This window comes from Zootoca vivipara, chromosome 6, assembly GCF_963506605.1.
Source record: "Zootoca vivipara chromosome 6, rZooViv1.1, whole genome shotgun sequence".
Lineage (NCBI taxonomy): Eukaryota > Metazoa > Chordata > Lepidosauria > Squamata > Lacertidae > Zootoca > Zootoca vivipara.
Window position 1 is genome coordinate 34,180,919 of NC_083281.1, and position 20,353 is coordinate 34,201,271.

The 20,353-nt window shown below is 50.6% G+C and overlaps 1 protein-coding gene across 2 annotated transcripts in view; it reads right to left on the reverse strand.

Moving 5' to 3' along the window:
* Positions 1-7,073: 7,073 nt before the first annotated feature.
* Positions 7,074-20,353, reverse strand: part of FGR (FGR proto-oncogene, Src family tyrosine kinase) — a 55,930-nt gene continuing 42,650 nt past the window's right edge. Inside the window, exons 4-13 of one of the 2 annotated variants that reach the window (XM_035118681.2) lie at positions 20,226-20,328; positions 19,537-19,635; positions 19,114-19,217; positions 18,362-18,511; positions 15,790-15,945; positions 14,288-14,467; positions 13,065-13,141; positions 12,550-12,703; positions 11,995-12,126; positions 7,074-11,774 (exon numbers count right to left, since the gene is read on the reverse strand). In XM_035118681.2, the coding sequence (XP_034974572.1) occupies positions 11,566-11,774; positions 11,995-12,126; positions 12,550-12,703; positions 13,065-13,141; positions 14,288-14,467; positions 15,790-15,945; positions 18,362-18,511; positions 19,114-19,217; positions 19,537-19,635; positions 20,226-20,328 (1,364 nt within the window). In that variant the 3' untranslated portion in view covers positions 7,074-11,565. Of the gene's footprint in view, positions 11,775-11,994; positions 12,127-12,549; positions 12,704-13,064; positions 13,142-14,287; positions 14,468-15,789; positions 15,946-17,224; positions 17,390-18,361; positions 18,512-19,113; positions 19,218-19,536; positions 19,636-20,225; positions 20,329-20,353 lie in introns of both variants that reach the window. The other variant, XM_035118679.2, reaches the window with a different exon arrangement.

Sequence of the window (20,353 nt, forward strand, 5' to 3'; positions counted from 1 at the left end):
TTGCTCAGTAGGCCTTTGGCAATTAGGTTGCCTCCTACAATGGTGCTCATCTTTTAGTAGCATGTGTCGGATTTGTCCTTATTTAAATGCTACTGCATGAGCATTTTATGTATTTTGTATTGATCATTGTTTTAAAACTTCCTGCCTTTTTATTTGTGATGCTTTCTTGTAATGAATAGCGATAGCGATGAAACAATTATCATTTCTGTTTTCAGATCTTAAAAGTTCGTTAGGCACATTTGCACATTTCCATTTTTTAAATAACGTGCTCATGAAAATTCACCAGTGTTTCAGCGCACAGTTCTACTAATAAATAAATTTTTGTTCGCAGTTTCCTCTCAGATTCAAAGTTTTAGGCACGCATGCTTGTATGTTACTTTCATGAATATTTGCATTGTTAGGCAAATGTCTTCCCTAATAAACTCATTTTCCTACATATTTTGGTTGTAGATCTGCATGACAAAATTCGGACAAGTGTAAACTTCAAAGGAGAGCTGTGTTTCGCTTTGCCTAGTGTCTTAGGAAGTCCTTCTGACTGAAAGGAGGTGAGCCCAAAGCAATGGCACATAGAAGATACAGGCCACTTTCATCTGAGGATGAGTCATCCTGTCTGCATCAGGAGTGACCAGATCATTCATTTGCAGCTGGTTTGAGAAATGTGGTGGGATTTCCCACATCATTTGGAAGCAAGCAGCCTCAGACCAGCAAATCACACAGAGTTGCAGCAGGGCAGCCTCCTCTGGTGATTGGTGTTTGAGGTGTGCAGGAATCGCCATTCGTTCATTCATTTCTTCCTTGTGACCCATGGGCATTTGTCGTGCGTGTAAAAGTGTCCCAACCCTCTGGCTCTGGAGAAGTGGCTTGCGAATCTTCAGTCTCTGCCACAGTATCAGCCAAGTACACCAACCATCATGCATTGCACCAGTACAGCTGAAAAGGCGAAAAACCCACCAGGCGAACTCGTTTACTTCCCTTCTATGTACGCCTGCCCCTCCCTAGGCTTTCTTCCAAGTGGAGGAACCCACCTCTCTCTCCTCCCTGACCCTCCTGGCCACTTGACCCTCCCACGCTTGTTGCACAGCCAGCTGTCTGTGCTGGCTGGGTCAGTATGAAAAATAACTCCTGGCAGGCTTGGCTGGGGGGGGGGTTGTCGGGCGGGGAGGAGAAGCTGCACCAAATGGCCTCCACAGATGGCCTTCAGCAGGATTGCAAGTGTGCTGGCTGCAGGGGAGGCAGGCAGAGCTTTGCAGCCTCATCCTGGCAGAGTGATCTTGCTTTGCGGCCCGATCCAGCTTTGCGATCTGATCCTACGACTTGCAGCCGGGGCGATCTTGCTTTGCTGCCTGATCCTGCCACTGGCTGACAAGTGATGGAGCGGGATTGCTAGCAACCTGGCAGCCACCACTGCAGCAGCAGCAGGGGGAAGTAGGCAAAGCTTTGCAGCTGATCCTTCAACCTGCTGGCAGGGCGATCTTGCTTTGTGGCTTGATCCTGCGACTTTCCGATGATGGCCGAGGAGGATTGCTAGTACGCTGGCAGCTGCAGTAGAAAGGGAGACAGGCAGATCTGCAGCCTGATCCTGCGACTCGCTGGCAGTGTTGTCCTGCTTTGTGTTTTGATCCTGCAACTCTCTGGCAGTGTGAACTTGGCTGATGCGTCTCAGAAAACTGGTGTGTGTGTGTGTGTGAGAGAGAGAGAGAGCTGTGTCATGAGCACCAGCTGGATGGGGAAAGGGCAGGTGATGGCAAGGCCTCTCGCTTAGCTGCACTTCCCTCACTGCAATGAATGTTGACGTCCAGGGTGCCAAGCCTCCTACAAGCTGTTCTCTCTGCCACTGTCCTTGAACAAGGGGAATCTCTGGCTGCTCTGGAAGTGGGGGAGAGAAGGGCATTGGGACTCACATCGGCTGCCCTGAATAGGCTCAGTCTAAGCACAGCGACCAGGCCAGGAAGCCCGCCCCACCTCCCAGTGAAATTTTCTGTTCCAGGCAACCCTGGGCGCTACTGAAGTCCAAGGAGTGACACCTGCTCTGGGACTGGGCCCAGCAACTCTCCACATGCACCTTGTGTACTTTCGTAGTTGGGGGCAAGCAGGAGCTGCTTTAGCGCTGTGGCCAAAGCCCCATCTAGTCCAGCGCTCTGTCCCCGCAGTGGCCAACCAGATGCCCCCAGGAAGCCCACAAGCAGGACCTGTGAGCAACAGTGCTCCAACCAGCTACAATTCCTTTTGTGTGTGTTAATTTTGTTTAAATTAAAAGTTTTTGACATAAGATACCGATCACCTCTCTGTGTATGTCTCCATCAGTCCAGGATAGAGGATTGCTAAAAGTTTTAAAACAGCTAAGGGAGAAAAAAGGGCTTCCCATTCACTATCTGTATATCCTATATAATAATGTCCATGTTGTCCCTGCGTCCAGATGTCCCGTGTGTCCCTGGGTCACTGCGCATGTGCCCCAGGGATACAGGGATTGGACAGCAGAGACTGCGCGCGCGCACTCTCCCCCCACTCTGCCTCCTCCAACCGCCGCTCCCGCCGGGGTGGAGGCCGGCGAAGGCCTCCTCACAACCCTCCCTGGCCGTGAGGAGCGGCGGTTGGAGGAGGCGGGGGGGGGGGGGAGAGTGCGCGCGTCCTTCCTGTCGGCGGCTGGGGGAGAGGAAGGAAGGAGGAGAAAGCGCCGCTTTCTCCTCCTCCGTTCCTGTCCCCCTGCCGCCGACAGCAAGGACGGGTCCCAGGGTTCGGAGAAGCGCTGCGCAAGCGCTTCTCCGAACCCTGGGATGTCTGCTTCCTGTCGGCGGCTGCGGGAGAGGAACGGAGAAGGAGAAAGCAGCGCTTTCTCCTCCTCCGTTCCTGTCCCCCTGCCGCCGACAGCAAGGACGGGTCCCAGGGTTCGGAGAAGCGCTGCGCAAGCGCTTCTCCGAACCATGGGATGTCTGCTTCCTGTCGGCGGCTGCGGGAGAGGAACGGAGGAGGAGAAAGCAGCGCTTTCTCCTCCTTCGTTCCTGTCCCCCTGCCGCCGATAGCAAGGACAGGTCCCAGGGTTCAGAGAAGCGCTGTGCAAGCGCTTCTCCGAACTCTGGGATGTCTGCTTCCTGTCGGTGGCTGCAGGAGAGGAACGGAGGAGGAGAAAGCAGCGCTTTCTCCTCCTTCGTTCCTGTCCCCCTGCCGCTGACAGCAAGGACAGGTCCCAGGGTTCGAAGAAGCGCTGCGCAAGCGCTTCTCCGAACCCTGGGAGTTCTGCTTCCTGTCGGCGGCTGCGGGAGAGGAACGGAGGAGGAGAAAGCAGCGCTTTCTCCTCCTCCGTTCCTGTCCCCCTGCCGCCGACAACAATGACAGGTCCCAGGGTTCGGAGAAGCGCTGTGCAAGCGCTTCTCCGAACCCTGGGAGGTGTCCTTGCTGTCGGCGGCTGCGGGAGAGGAACGGAGGAGGAGAAAGCAGCGCTTTCTCCTCCTCCGTTCCTGTCCCCTTGCCGCCGACAGCAATGACAGGTCCCAGGGTTCGGAGAAGCGCTGCGCAAGCGCTTCTCCGAACCCCAGGATGTTCTAGAGCCCGTTATTGAACGGGCTGAAATACACTAGTATATAATAATCCTTCAAATTAATCAGAACATACACTACAGGAGAACATCTAGCTATATTAAATTATATAGCTGCTTATCATTCTGCCAGGTATAATTCTTCTCAGGCATCACATATCCATTTTTTTCCCAGTCCAGAAGTCCAAAAGTAGTCCCTCCCCCCCCCCCAATTATACTTCCCAAATTCTCCATTTCCAGTCCAGCCCCGTTCAGTAATTCTTTACAAAAATTCAATGAGATCTTAATATTAAAGTCCTTCTCCCTCACACCAGTTGCCAGTGGCCTAGAAGCCTCTTGTCAATCACCCAGGATTCCCAGAAACTGGCATCCAGAGCCATCCTGCCTCTGACTGTGGCCACCAGCCACAGGTAGCCTTAACCTCCATGCATTTGCCTAACCCCTTTCCAATGCCGTGTGTATCTCTCCTGAACCTTCCAACATTTGATTTCATTGGCTGCGCCCATGAGCCCTGGTATCACAAGAGAGGGAGGAAAGCTTTTCTTTCTCCACACTCCATGCATCCTTTCATCCATTTCCTAATCATTGTAAACCTCTCTGCCCTTTAAGCTTGCAGTCACAAGCCAGGCAGCCCCGAGAGTGCCTACAGACACAGACACAGACACACACACACACCTGGTCTGCATTCTGACTTGCAATGGGAAAGGTCCACCAGCAGAGGGCACTCATTGACTGGTGCTGTGAAGTTAACAGACCTCTCCTTTTATGCACCTCAGTTCCTGAGCAGCTATACAACTTTTTTTAAAGGGGGTTGCATATTTATCTAAAAGGTATTGTGAATCTTGAATGAATAAATAACTGTATGTGTGGGTCTGTAAACTTTAAAAGGTGACAGGGAGGCATCTTATTTATGAAAGGTATTCTGAAGAGGAGGACATGTTTTTCTATAAAACAGTTTATGGAAGGAGCAAACCAGGTTGCTGCTTGTAAGGCAGAGCTGAAACAAAAGAGCACACTGCCTGAGAGTTGACTCAGAGGCTCCTGGTACAGCAAGCCAGGAGGGTCAATATCCTACAGCCCACCTGAAGGATGATGGAGAGGCAAGACTGACCACTGAACTAATGTTTGCTTTGCTGTCAGGGCCCATGAGAAAGACTGAAGTAGTACTCACAGGATGGTGGAGGATGGCAAGGGGATGGAGGTCAGTGCAGAGGAACCAGAGCAGCACGACCCATCACCAGAGGGGCCCGTCTCCCCGAACAGAGCAGGCTCTGAGGCCTAGGGAACAGCGGGAGGGCCACTCTAGGAAGCCGAGGCCAGCTCAATGGCTCACAATCCAGCTCTCTAGCTGGCCAGGTGGAGCTCACTAGCTCTGGGAGAAAGTGTGTGATTCCTCAGCTGGAGTAGGCTTGGGACAGGTGAGGGTCACCTGCCTCGTCAAGCCCAGGTGCTGCAATCAGCACCAGAGGGAAGCAGAGCTGAGGTGCTGGGTCTACTCAACTGCCCATGTTGATGGACCTCGGCTTGGATGCTCCTGAACCTAGGGGTTTGACTCAGGACCGTATCCTGACTGCTGGACTTCAGACTTGGCTACTTGGATTGACCCTGTACTGTGTTTCCTGACCTTTGGCCTTTGCTCTTTGCTTGTGTGGATTGACCCCCAGGCTTGAACTTTGGACTTGAAATACTGACTTGCTGCCAGGTAGGCCTGGGGTCCAGGGCACTGACTTACACTCAAGAGTTTGGTAGTGGATGCAGATGAACAAATATTCTGACTTGTTAGCTTCCTAAGTTAGATAAGCTTTAAGGCAGCCTTCCCTAACTTGGTGCCTGTGGTGTTTGACCTCTGCAGCTAGTGATGTAATCCTAGTATGAGTGCGAAAGAATTAAATGTATATCCAATCAGAACCCAGGAGGTGGAGTCAGTTAGGTTATAAGACAAGCCCTGGGGGGGGGGGGGTTAAGAGGCAGTTGAGTTGAGGTTGAAAGAGTGGAGAGTTCTGTGAGGGGAGTCTGTGGGTTGGTTTAGTCCAGATGTTTTTGCCTACAATTCCCATGATCCCTAGCTAACAGGACCAGTGGTCAGGGATGATGGGAATTGTAGTCCAAAACATCTGGAGGGCCGAAGTTTGGGGATGCCTGGTTTAGTCTGTGTGAGAGAAAGCGAATCTGAGTCAGAGACAGTCAGCATCTGAGAGGCAGTTTTGATTGGAAACTGGGAGGAGGTTGGTTGGATTGTGAACTTGAGGGTGAAAGGTATAGGAAGGTATAGGTATAGGAACTAAGTTAATATATTGACTGAATCCTACCTGAGAAACCATACGCTTGTTACTCTGTAAGAAATAAACTGAAGTTTTGTGTTCACTTTCAAAACCCTGACTGGACTCAGTGATTACCAGGGAGTGCCTGGTTGGTGGCAGCAAGTAACCGTGATGGCACAGGGATCAATCGACTGTTAAACGTCCAGGGACCCTGTGTGACCGCCACAGTGCCCTCCAGAGGTTTGGTTTATAACTCCCATCAGGTGAGAGTTGTACTGTAGTCCAAAACATCCTGGAGGTCATGAGGTTAGAGAAGGGAAGTTTTAAGGGAACCGCTGCAGCTACTTGGTAGGACATGTTGCTCAGAGTGAGCAGATGATTTAGTGGCGAAGACCTGGTTTGTCTTGCTTGGGTCCTGTGGGTTCAACTGACTGCATCCTGCCAGGAACTGCAGCCTTGAGGGTGCACTTGATGCACAGAGTCTTTCTAACCTTCCTGGTTTGCTTAGGGACCAGATGGTGCAGGAGGTAATGTGCTCCCAACCTGATTTCTGAGGCCCTGGTTTGAGATGCCCCTTGGCACCATACAAGTGGCTCCTGCAGCCACAAACCTCTCAGATGGGCCCGCACAACTTGTAAACTGCCACCGCAAGCACAGACCACCCGTTGTGCACAGGGAGGGGAGGGGTGGCAAGTTTCGCTGCACAAATGAGGAGAGCTGGGCTGCATTTGCGATGGTGGGCCGTAAGTTGTTGCAGACCTTTCTATGCAATTCAGTTTGTGTTGCCTGGACATCCATGTAAGCAGCGATGCTGATCACAGATAGTTCTATGTTACATTGGGCAGTGGAAGGAGCAGGAAACTACAGCAGGGATATAGGGAACTCAGCTCCCATCAGCCCCCGCCAGCATGGTCAATGGTTGGGGATGACAGGAGTTGTAGTCCCAACGCCTGGAGGGCTGCAGAGTCCCTCTCCTTGGATGACAGGTGTGCAACAATATGCATTCAAGTGGCATTGCTAGGTACTTTAAAGGATCAGGGCCATGATGCAAATATGCATAAAATGTGCTATTTTATAGGCATAGGTACAAATGTAGATCTCAGAGCAAATTAAGATGCTGGGTTTCAATAGACTCTTGCACCATGCTCAGTAGCCCTGTAAGCAAAGATCCATGCCTTGGGTCCCCTGGGCCACCCCCTAACAATACATGCTTAATTCCCTTCAAGTGGCAACCTGGGACCATCTGCAACAAAGACTGCAATCTCCCTTTGCCCTGGTTTTATTCTTACTCTCGTTTCCACGTGGCAAAGACTCACAAACTTCCCCTCAAAGTAGAAAGGTTTATTTCTCTTTATTTACAGATTTATTTGTTTATTAGAAAACATAGTGTAAAAAGGGGTAGCTCCAAAGGACTTGGAAAGGAGGGGAGCAGGTAGAGGCTTGGCACTTGACTTTTGTGTTCACATGTTTCCAACTCAGGAATGGTCTGTCTGCCTTGAAAGTAAGGATGGGGCTGGGAGAGGGAGAGAGATTTGATTTGGTTCACATTTAAAGGTGAATTTACCTAATTCACACTTTTGGAAACAATACGGAAACTAAAACGCTGCCATCCTTTGAAATACACCCTTCTCTGAAATTTGCAATGAAGCTCTCCAACCAAATGAGATGTACCAAAAAAAAATGCACTTACTGGATTAAAATGTACATTAAAAGGCACGTGTCCGTGAAAGCGAACATACTGAAATGCATTAGTTTATAAGGAAGTTGCTTCAGGAATATGTGTGTACTGGACAAAATGGCATACCAACATGTGTATTGGGGGAAATTCTCAGTAAGCTGCAGACAAATTTTCACGAGGATTTCTTTCCCCAATTGCAAACTGATGTTGAAATGGGGAGAACTGAACTTGGGAAGAATGAGTGGTTGAGAGAACCCCAAATCTGGCAAGGTTTGCCCATCCCTAGCCTTGCTGGCAGCTGACCCAGCATTCAAAATTATGTTAAGTTGACTCTACTGTGTTGCCTTTAGATACAGTTACAGGTTGGTAGCCGTGTTGGTCTGATGCAGTCAAAACAAAATTAAAAAATCCTTCCAGTAGCACCTTAGAGACCAACTAAGTTTGTCATAGGTATGAGCTTTCGTGTGCATGCACACTTCTTCGGATACACTGATGAAAGCCAAGTGATGCCAAATGGGTTTCACCCTGCTGTGGTAGCTACCCTGTGCCGAAAGGCTGGTCTTCTGGGCTTTACCAGTCCGGGCTTGTTTGCCCCTGCTCTGCTGGTGCAGGGGTTGTCTATCATGCCTATGACTCAGTGGTGTCATTGTCCAGGGTTGCAGGCGGGAGTGATGCTAGGTAAAGAAAGGTTCGGGGCAGGGGCCCAGAGACACACTTTTGCAGAACCTTTGCATATGCTAACTGATATGTATTGATACAAGTTGAGAATGTAAATGTTACAGAAGGCAAGCCGAACAATTTCCCACACAAGCCACTCCAGAAAAAGCCGTCAATTAATTGGCACCCGTCACCAGATCACCCCCAAACCTGTTCATCTTTGGTCCATTCACCCGTTAATTCCCTTGCAGACCCTGCTCTGAAATAGTTCAGTTCCCCAACTCATTACCGCCAAATCATCTCGACTGTAAACATAAATATTTTATCTCCCCAGATTAATATCCTAGCCAGTAATCCAGATCATTCTGCTTTCCCCCAATGTCAGTTTCCCTCAGGTGCATTCTTGTGGCACTTAGAAGAAGATTCATGGTCCGCCCCCCCCCCATGAACCCACTCCTAGCAACTCCTTGCTGGAAGATTGACCTCCAGTGGGAAGTCTGTGGCAAAGACAGGAAACAATATCCAACTCCGTGCTTCCGCTAGCGCTGAGATTTGGCTACTCAACGGAACTTCCCCTCCTTCTGCCACCCAAATCTGTGCTGGAAGTTTCTCTGATCCTTCGGAACAGATTTGGGGGAGGAAGGGGAGAAGTTCCATTGCATGAGTGGAAATCCTTGAGCTAGCTGGAGCACTAGATACTGCCCAGACTGAATAGCAATGCAATCCTACCCCACGTCCACCCCAAAGCAGGCCCTGCTGAATTAAATGGGGCTTACTCCCAGGTAAGTGCAGTTAGGATGGCAGCCTAAGGCATCGCAGCTGGTCAACTGACTTTTCTCCTCATCGCCTGCAAAATCCCAAGTCCATTGTAGTTTAAGGGAGTTTCTGGGTTACAAGACTGACAAGACAAGGGTTGACGGTGGCGGTGAGACTTCATGTGACACTTTGACAAGTTTTCATATTTTGAGGCAGCTTCCAGAAGGCAGCAGTCTTTCCCACTGCTGCCCTCCTGGTCCAGTGCGGCTACCTCAATACTTTTTCCTTGCTTGTTCGTCTGCTCAGGTGGGAGGCTGGCAATGGTGGCCAAGGTAGCTACGGCTGACCTGCCCTTTCCCTCTGGGCTGTGTTGATTTTCCTTGCTCCTGATATGATGGTTTAGCTACTTGCGTTCACATACACAAGTAACCAACCAGGTACTCTTCATGCCCTCAAAGTTCAAAATCCTGACAGCTACATCATTAGGAAGATGCATGAATTGGTCTGACTCCGGAGTCCAGCTTCCGCAATAGGGAATTTTGGACTCCTGGTTTACTGAGGGAGCGGCTGCCAATTTTGGATATTCATGTGTCGTACATCTGAAGCCCTACTAAATCCAACAACTGTTTTACTGCTCACACTGCATGCACACACATCGGCCCAAACCCGGAAATGACCTGAAAACATCACAGGAATGCCACAGAAAGGGGTGGAACAGGGCAGCCTTCCAAGGGCCCACCAATGAGCATGCAGATCTGAAATGTAACCCCCGTGCACATCGGTTGCTGCCTGTACACCACACTGAATACTCCTGGCTTCCCCAATGAAACCTGGGAGTTGTAGTTTGTTAAGGGTGCTGAGAGTTGTTAGGAAACCCCCATTTCCCTCACAGAGCTACAAGTCAAAGAGTGGCTTAACAACCAGTCCCTCTTCCCAGGGAACCCTGCAAATTGCAGCTCTGTGAGGGGAATGGGGTCTCTTAACAACTCTCAACATCCTTACCAAATTACAGTTCCCTGATTTTTTTGGTGAAGCCATGACTGTTTAAAGTGGCATGATAGTGATTTAAACTTATGGGACAAATGATATAGATGTTGTCATGGTTAATTCTCATGGTTAATTCTCATGGTTAATTCTCATGGTTAATTCTCATGGTTAATTCTCATGACATGGCTTCCTAAGCTCCCTGTCTGATAAGTAATATTACAGTGGATGTCGTGGAAGCCACGTCGGACGTTTGGCTTCCGAAAAACGTTCGCAAACCAGGTGTACGGCGTTTGGGAGCCAATTTTTCAACAACTAAGCTGTTCAGGAACCAAGGTGCCACTGTATCTTGCTATCGGAAGGCACTGATACAAAATAGACACATCGCAATTGCAGAGATTTCCCTCTGGAGCAACCCTTCTTCTTGCTTCCTTCAGTAAAAGCCATAGCAGAGCACATAGCATAGCACCTCCAATGTGAGCCGCTTTTTGTAACACCGCCCACTACCATCACACCCCCAGTGGATTATGGGTTTAATAGTATCGTCGCTGGTTAAGGAAATGGGGGAGGATAGGAAAAGCTATAGAAGGAGAGGGGAAGAGGGAGGTGTGAAACATAACCAACAACCCCTTTCAAAGCCCTTGAGCATCTTGTGAGTTGGGGCTGGGTGGCAATGGAATTGTAGAGGGCAATGAAGGCAGACACACAATCCCTTCACAAGCCACCTAGGCCGAGTTCGGCAATCTCAAGCAACCTTGTGAGGTGGCCCACCTGCACTATGCAAAGTAGAAGGGGCATAGCTGAGTGGCGGAGCAGGCGTTTGGCATGCAGAAGGCTCCAGGTTCAATCCCCAGCAGCTCTAGGTCGGTGCTGGAAAAGATTCCTGCCTGAAGCCCTGGAGAAGAACTTCAGCCACTCAATACAGGCCAAGGCTGGATAATTTGGGGTCCTCCAGATGTTGCAGAACTACAATGCTCATCATCCCCAACCTCTTGACATGCTGGTTGGGGCAGAAGGGTGTTAGGGGACCAAAAACCTCTGTAAGGTCAGAGGTTACACTCCAGGGATGGATGGGAACCTGCCAACCCTCCAGATGTTGCTGGACTCCCATGACACCCATCCCCATCATCCAGTGGCTAGGGATGATGGAAGCTGCAGTTCAACAGTATCTGGAAGTTTAGAGGTTCCCCATGCCTGCTTCATTCCTTCAGAGAGTTGGGAGCACCAGGGCTGGTGGGAAGGGAAGAGAGGGTTGTTTATTGTCCAAAGAGCACTATCATGTTCCAAAACAATATAGGAGGGAAAGGGAGGGGAGGGTTGGGGAAAGGAAACTTTATTAAGCAAGGATGTACTGTACAAAACCCACTCTCTCCCTTTGCTAACCCGAGCCCCTGGCTCACAGTCTTCTTCTTAACTCCAAAAAATCAGCACGGCAGTCGTCCAAGAAGAAGCGGAACTTTAAAACACAAAATCACAATTTAAAAATCTCGGTGTGGAATCGTAAAAAAAAGGGAAGCAGGGAGAGAGAGAGAGAGAGAGAGAGAGAGAAGGAAATAGGAGTCCAACCCCACTTGTACAAAAAGGGATCCTTGGCCCCTGCTCCAGGGAGGGAGAGGACTGTTTCTGCGGACAGCCAAGTCCCAGAGTGCCCCTGGGGATGGGCTGTCCATGGTCCCTGCTGGCATCTGCAGCAACAGTTATTGGTTGTCTCCCGGCTGGTACTGAGGCTCTGTGGCGGTGAAGTAGTCTTCAAGGAAGGACTGGAGGTATTCAAAGGTGGGGCGCTCCTCAGGCTCCTTCTTCCAGCACTGCACCATCAGCTCGTGCAGCGATGGAGGGCAGTTCCCGGGGCACTGCATGCGGTAGCCCCTCTCCACTTGCTCCAGCACCTCCCGATTGTTCATGCCTGCAGAAAAAGAGCAAGGGGGTTGGGCAGGATTCAGCAGAGACCTCCAGAGGAGAAATTCACTGTAGATTTCACACACACACACACACACACACACACACACACACACACTCAAATTACTGCAGAAATGTCGAGAACTGAATTTAAGATTGGAAAAGTGAAAAATGGAGAGAAACCAAAAACGGTCAGGTCCATCTCTCCAGACAAGGGAAGGCTTTACCCGGGTAGGGGACTCGCCCCTTGGTCACGAGCTCCGTCAGGAGGATGCCGAAGGACCACACATCCGACTTGATGGTGAACTTGCCGTAAAGGGCAGCTTCTGGGGCCGTCCACTTGATGGGGAATTTGGCACCTGGCAGTGGAGGGAGATGGGAGAAGATGCTGAGATGGCACAGAAGGGGAATGCCCTCTCCCCTCCCAGCACCAAATCACCACAAAACACATCTCCAGGCAGGCCCAGTTCATCCATAGGGCACTCCTTAATAACTTTGCCTCTTCACTGTAGCAAGTTCAGGGGGCTCTTGTCAGTGGGGCCCCAGCAGATGCCCAGCCATGTCAACCCTTGGCGCTGGCCCTATCTGCTTTGCATGCATAAAACCCAGATTCAGTCCCTCGTGCATCCAGGTAAGAGACAATGAGAGAGAACTCTACCCAAGACCCCAGAGAGCCACTGCCAGTCAGAATTGGCAATACTGGGCTAGATGGGCAAATACTCTTGACCTGGCATAAGACAGTATCTTGGGTTTCTTAATGTGGTATGTTTCCAGGAGCTTACCTTGCCGGGCTGTGTATTCATTGTCCTCAATGAGACGGGCCAGGCCAAAGTCCGCAATCTTGCACACTAGGTTGTCACCCACAAGGATGTTGGCAGCACGCAGGTCCCGGTGGATGTAGTTCATCCGCTCAATGTACGCCATTCCAGCTGCAATCTTGGGTGGTGGAGAAGTGAGAATGCAACAAGGAGGTGGGTGACCCCAAGGATCATCTTTATAGTTTAGCCTTCCTCTGACTTAAGGTCTCTTCAGATGCTGTTGGACTACAGCTCCCATCACCCCTGAATGTTGGCTGTGTTGTGCTGTGCTGGCTGGTACTGATGGGAATTGTAGTCCAAAACATCTGGAGGGCACCCTGTTGGGGAAGGACGTCATACAGTCTATTGCCCCGTTCTAAAGAAAAGAATGAGACTGAACGACAGGCATGCTTGCTTATTTCACATTTCTTTAAGCTGTCTGGGGAATTTTATTGTTAAATTAAATGTAGCTTCCACGACTGCCCCCCACCCCCAGTTACCTGGGCTGCCATGTCTACCAGCTGAGGTAACTTCAGGAACCGGCCATCACCATCCTTCAAAAAATCCAGCAAACTCCCTGTGAAGGGCAGAGTCGGGAGATTAGACCAGCATCTTGTTAGGATCTTTTCCCAATAACCTACCAGTGGCAGCTGCCCATCAACCACTTTGCCCAGTTTCTCTATCCGGTTTACTTTCCATGCCCAGTTTCCTGTCACTGGCCTTCCCTTGCAGGCGAGCAGCTGGGGAATGAGTCTTATCAGCCGTCCTAAATCTAGCACCCTTCCAATGGTGTTGGACTCCAGCTCCCATGAGCCCTAGCCAGTGTGGCCAATAACCAGGGGCAATGGCAGTTGCAGTCCAACAACATTTTGGAAAGTGGGCGCCAGGTTGTGAAAGGCTGAATGCATATGATGACCTTTCCCATGATAGACTAGAAAATTGGGTTAGTGCAGAGGTAGCCAATGTAGTATCCTTCAGATGCTGCAGGACTCCAGCTCCCATTATCCCTGACCATGAGTCATGCTGTCTGGGCCTGATGCGTGTTGGAATCCAGCAAGATCTGCAGGGCATCACGTGGACTACCATTGGGCTAGGCCATCAGTGGTTTTATAACTGAACTAAAAAGGCTGCAATTGCACAGGGACCCAACACCATTGACCTCCCGGTACCTTCCAGAATTCCATTTCAAACATAAGAGAAAAACCACAGTTCCCTGGTACATGGACATGCCTGCACAAATGCTCTCCCTCCGCCAAGTCCCTCCCACATTCTCAACTGCAAGGAGAATTGGAAACTTCCATTCTCTGATATCCATTCTCAGGGAACTGTGGTTTGTCAGCTTAGACCCAAAGTTGCCGCTGAAGAACTTAGCAGGGAAGGGGGTGGGGACAAAGCCATGGTCTGTGCCCCATCAGTGGCTGTGTCTCCACCTACTGGGGGCTTTGCTGCCTCCCGCCCTACCACTCCCCGTTGTGACACCCTCCCCCATGGATTTGTCTAATATCCTTTTCAAGGCAGCCAAATTGCCGGCCATCGCTATATCTTGCAGGAGCCAGTGCCATAGTTTAAACCATGCACTGTACAAAGTCGAACACTTCTTTTTGCCCGTTTTGAAATCTCCCGCCCTTGAGCTTCCTGGGGTGCCCCTGGGTTGCAGCTAGTGGCTTGCCTGCCACCCATCCACCCGGAAGCCTTGGCATCCTCCCACCAGCCTTGGCCGCACCTTGGCTCATGAACTCGGTGACGATGTAGATGGGCTCCTCCGACACCACCGCGTACAGCTGCACCAGCTTGTCATGCCGAAGGCGCTTCATGATCTGGGCCTCTTCCAGGAAGGCTTCCGGAGACATGGTCCCTGGCTTCAGCGTCTTCACCGCGACTTTCGTGGTGCCGTTCCAGGTCCCTGGAGCCAGCGGGAAGCACAGGCAAGAGTCACTGAGGGGGTTGGCGAGGGGGGCGCCCACCAGATCGAGGGCACTCCCTTGCGCTCTCCCACCTTGACCCATGTGGAGATGGAGATGGATGGGAGGGAGGGGGAAGCTATGCCAGATCAGGATGGTGTTCCCTCAGCAGAGAGGTGGAACATGTGGGGGGTGGAAGGAATGCCCTCATTCTGAAAAGCCCAACCCAGAAGGGCCAATTCCACTGCTCCCACCCTTGTCTAACTTCCTAGCTGAAGAGCAATCATTTTCCAGTACATGTATGTCCTTCTCATTTGTTCTGTTTTGCTAGTGGTAGGGGTGGGGCCAGGTACTATGCAGCACACTGGAAGGCTCAGTCCCTGAGCAATGGAAATCCAGCTCAATCATGGCCCTGCCCCATAGGAGCCAACATCTAGTAGTTGAGGTCCCTTTGCCCCCTTCCCAATAAAATGTTTGAGGGGGCTAGGCCTTGAAGTTGACGGTCCTTGCCACTCTTGTGATAGATTATGCTGGGTGGAGCTTCTCCCCCCCCCCCAATATTTTATTCAAGTTGGCACCCCTGCCTGCCCTCCCTACTTTGCAAGGAGCCGGCTTCTGAGAGTTCACCGCTTCTGACTTGGGCCTGAAGGCAGCAAGGGCCGGAAAGAGGCACTTATATTTAAACAAAGAAACGAAGAGTTTTGCTTCTCAGGAAGTTGCAGTTCCAGTACTGAACCCTGTGCTTTCAAGGACTGATCACTGAACATCACAGCCCTGCACGGCGCAATGCACTTATTGGCTGCTCTTAAAAGCTATGAGGAGTGGTCTGCAACAAGAGAGACCCCCCTGAGCCTGTTCTGAATAGGAAGAATAGCAGTGGCAGAAGACCTTTCCAGGCAGAAGATTTTGCCCTGCCTTTCCACTTTGAGATCCTTGTGACTGGAGATGCCAATGACTAGATGAAGGATGGGTCACCTGCGGCCCTCTAGAGGTTGGCGGACTACAACTTCCATCATCCCTGACTGTTGGCCACACTGGCAGGGGCTGCTGGGAACTGGAGTCCAACAACTTCCAGAGAGCCACTGGTTCACATCTCCTGGGTGATGCCTAGGACCTTCTGTATAAAACGCACGTGCTGTCCTGCTGCTGAGCTACAGCCTTTCCAAATGAGGCAGGATACTGATCTTTCCTAGGTATAAAATCAGCAGCACCCCCCAAAAGTTGCCTGATCCTAAAATGCACTCTCATTCCATGGGCTCCCCCCCCACCTCCAACTTATGTGCCCTCCAAGCTACAGAGGGACCCTGGAAGGCCCCCACCTTACCCATCCACACATCTCCAAAACATCCCATGCCAAGCTTCTTGTCAAAGTGTATGGACTGGCGCAGAATTTCCCAAGCGTCCTTAGACAGGCCCATAGTCTGGGGTTTCGGAAAAGGGCACACCCTGGTTAGTAGGTGGCAGAGACCATCATTGTACTCTGTAATGGGTGGGATGGGGTAGGATGGAGAAGGTGGGAAAGAGAGAGAGAGAGAGAATGCGAGATGGAAAATGGAGTGATGGATTCCCCATGCACCCAAGAGGGACGAACAGGGCCCAGGAGGGGGAGGAAGAGGAGTGTGGCACCAGGCCCCATATTATATCAGGCAGAAGTATCTTCTTTGACCACTAGTTGGTGCCCTTGGCTTACTTTTAGAGCAGCAGCTCTCTGAACAAGGATAGATTTCCCTTTTTGAAAGAGCATTAGGGCAGGTTCAAGCTTGCCTGCAGAAATCACCACCATAAAGTTAATGCCTGGCCACTCTTACACAAGTTATTGATGAAGTGGCACTATACTACTATATTTACACTGTTTTGGTATTTACGCAAACTGCTTTGAGTGCAGATGGAGCATAAGAACATACAAAGAGCCTGCTGGATCAGGCCAATGGCTCCTCTAGTCCAGGTTCCTGTTCTCGCAGTGGCCAGGGAAGCCCACAAGCCAAGACCTAAGCACAAAAGCCCTCTCTCCTCCTCTGGTTTCCAGGAACAGGCATTCAGAAGAATTGCTGCCTCCGAACAAATCAACAGAGGCTGATTGTAATCTCACCCTACGGTGACTTTTGCATGTTGGAATGAAGACGTTAAATCATGCCCAGGTGCCCTCTTTTTCCTGCTTCTTCCCAAAAGGCACAATAATGTGAGGACGTTAGCAGCCCTTGATAGCAAGACTATAGCAATGGACACAGACTTGAATGGGTTTAAAAGAGAACTAGACCAGGCACCCCCAAACTTCAGCCCTCCAGATGTTTTGGACTACAATTCCCATCATCACTGACCACTAATCCTGTTAGCTAGGGATCATGGGAGTTGTAGGCCAAAACATCTGGAGGGCCGCAGTTTGGGGATGCCTGAACTAGACAAATTCATGGAGAATAAAGCTATCAGTGGCTATTAGCCACGATGCCTGTGCTCTGCCTTTAGCCTGCCTCTGAACCCCAGTTTCTGGGAATCCCAAGTAGGGAAAGAATTGTTGCACTCAAGTCCTGCTCGCAGGCTTCCCAGAGTCACCTGCTTGGCCACGGCGAAAACAGGATGCTCCATTAGAAGGGCCTTTGGCCTGGTCCAGCAGGGCCCACTGGATGTTCTTGGGATGCCACTATGTGTTGGCATGCGCACCTCAACTCCCCACCCCGTGACTGGCCCTCGGCCTGGTGTCTTTGCCTTCTTCCTTCTCCCCTCGTGGGCTCCGTCTCCTCTGTTCTCGCGGTCAGTCCTACCCATCCACACTTCCCCAAACTGCCCGTTGCCCAGTTTCTTGATAAGCTGGAGCGATTCACGTGGGATTTCCCAAACGTCTTTGGTTTTGACGGACAGGTCTGCCAGCTTGGGCATCCCTTTGTGACATGGCACGGCCAGGCGGCAGCACAGCCCTGCAGCTCTCTCTTGAAGAAGGAGCCCCGGAAAGCAAGGACGGGAGGGGAGGGGGAATACACATTTTTTAAAAAAGGGGGGGGAGAGAAGAGATAAAGAACAGTAAGATAGCCGGTGCAGAACAAGTTGGTCACCAAGGTGGAAAATGCCCTTTTACTACATAGAAACTGAAGCGGTAGCCAAAACCGTTGCACTCACTGGATTTGCCAGTAGCAATTCCCAATCCCCATAACATACACCCGACAGGCAGCAGTTTCCCAGCGTTTCTCAGCACTACCAGGAGATGCTGAGGATTTGACTGGAGCAGAGAGGAAGGATAGTCTTCCAAGTCCTAGGCTTAGGGATGAAGGATTCCAGCGGTGGAGGCTCCATTAGGGCCTATGGGTCTTTGCCCAACCAACCTCAGCCGGCCCCCACCCTGTCACCCTACCTGTCCAGGGCATAGCACTGCCTATCAGCTTCTTCCTCCTTAGACTCAATGGTGCCCCCTGTAAAACTCAGCAGGGAGGAGGGTGGGGACAAAACTAGACTGGCTCTGGCGCCCCCTACTGTTGGGCTCCCTGCCTTCTGTTCCATCAGTGCCAATGGATGTCATCCACCGCTGGATTTCCGGAAACCACTTCCAGGCAGAGTTGAGCTAATTTTGCTCACCTCCACACAATACATTTAAAGCCCTTTCTTATATATAGTTTTATAGCAGTGGCTTCTTCCCCCAGAGAACCCTGGGAACTGAAGTTTGCTCAGGGTGCTGACCTCACAGACCTACTTCTCCCAGCACTCTTGGCGAACTACAGTTCCCAGGATCCTCCATTGCTCTTAAAGAGATATAAAGGAGTGCTTTCAACGTACGCTGTGGAGGCAGCCTTTGTGAAATAAAACATTCCAGCCACCCAAATCCTTGAAGGGCTGGAGGAGGGTCCAGACTCCCTGTCCCTGTCTCTTCTTTGCGGTTCTCCTGCTGATCCCTCCCCATGACACCCTACCTATATAATGCTGGACCAGCTGCTGCACCGTCTCAAACTGGGCCCGGGTGGTGATGTAATAGCCGCCGTTGTCCAGCTTCCGGATCTTATAATGCTTGACGTGGTCGCCCTTCACTTCATCCCAGTCCCGGATGGATAGTGAGTAGGCACCTGGGAGGAGGAGACCAGGAGGCAGGTCCCGAGGGAGGAGCAAAAGCAAAGCGGAAAACATTCCTTAGACACTGATTGGTGCACAGTTGTGGAATAACCTATCAAAAGCCAGGTCCCTGGCCAAGGTTCTGCCCCTTCTCTGAAGCCCCGCCTCTTAGCTTTGAACTACCGTATGTATGCCACATTGAGTTCCTTGGAGGAAAAGGTGGGAAATACCAGTAATGTAATAAATTTAAAAAATAATGATAAAGGAATGATCAAGACATAATTGCACAGCAAGGCAGCAGGTGGTGCTGTACTTCATGAGGCCAAGTCAAAAGGGATTGCATTTCCCACCTATTTGAAAGATGAACCTTCTTCTTCCATAAGTTACTTTGATTTCTGTGTCCTCCCTGGGGTCTTTTAGGACCCTTCTGTTTGCACACCTAGCATGTTCAAGGCACAGATGACCTGTTTAACGAGCTGTCATCCTGATCTGTTTACAGGGAGAATAGGTGATGTTTTTAAGCAGAGGCTGGACGGTCATCTGTCACGTATGATCTAGTTGAGCTTCCTGTACTGCAGGGGTTTGGACTAGATGACCCCTGGGAGAAAGGTGCTACCTTTGGTGGTCTCGCTCTCGCGGATGAGAAAAGTTCCCCGGGGGTTGCCATGGCACAGAAGCTGCCTCTCGGCATCCTTGCGGCCAATTTTCCCAAAGTACCATCTGGAAAAAGAAGATTTAGAAGTGAATGTTTGGAGACAGAGGGGAAGAGGACCCGGTCCAAGTCCCCAGCTTCTGTAGAGCAGAGTGAGGTTCAATCCTTCTGGGTGCTGCTTCCCCACCGTGCTTCCCGTGGGGGAACAGACCCCTCTTCCCCACTCCTGTGGCTCAACTTTGACCCCCTGGGGATGCGGGGAGATAAGTGATCTGGCCCGCCAGGCCAAAAAGGTTCCTTACCCAGCTAAAAGCAAAGAATCACCTGAGTACCTCTCCCCTTTCCTACCCCCTGCACCCCCCCCTTTTCAGGTGCTGCCGTACTTACTCTTCTGCCTGGATGGAGTCCACGGGTGCCACGTAATTGCTAGGGATGTAGCCCGTCGCTCCTGTGTTGAGAGACCTCGCCTCCCACCAGTCACCCTCCCTGGAGAAACAGGAGAGAGAAAAGAAGCCAGTGAATCACGAGGAAGGGTCAGAACTAATGACTCTTGTGCTCCCTTCCAACTCTACAGCTCTATGATTCTATAAAGCTCACCCGGGTGGAGGAATAGCTCAGTGGTAGAACCCAGGCTTTTGCATTCAGAAGGTCCCAGGTTCAATTCCCAATGTCCGATATTTTCTTCTTCTTCTTCTAAACTGTTTTAAATACCATTTTTTCCCACCTGGTTTGTTCTGTTGTGCATTTTAATTAAGGATGAATTGTTTTGTGCGTTTTGTATTAGGTACGTTTTTTAATTAGGTATGGATTTTATAGCTGATTGTATAGCTGTAAACCACTTAGTTTATAATTATTATTTATGAAATGTGTAGACCGCCCTTTATCCAAAGAGCACAGGCTGGTTCACAACATGGAAGTGGCATATAAATGAATAAGAACACATGGACTGGCTCCCATCGGTCCCAGTGAGCATGGCCAAGGGCCAGGATTGGTGAGGGTTGTAGCTGAGCCAACAACTCTAGAGCACCAAATGTTCTATACTCCTCCTTTAAGCCATACCATAAGCCAATACTCACATATTGTTAATTATGTGGAATTTCTCTCCCTTCTTGAATGTCAGGTCGTCCTCTGTTCTGGCTTCATAATCGTACAAGGCAACAAACAGGGTCACTCCTCCACCTGCGGGGGCAGCAGCAGAAAGGCA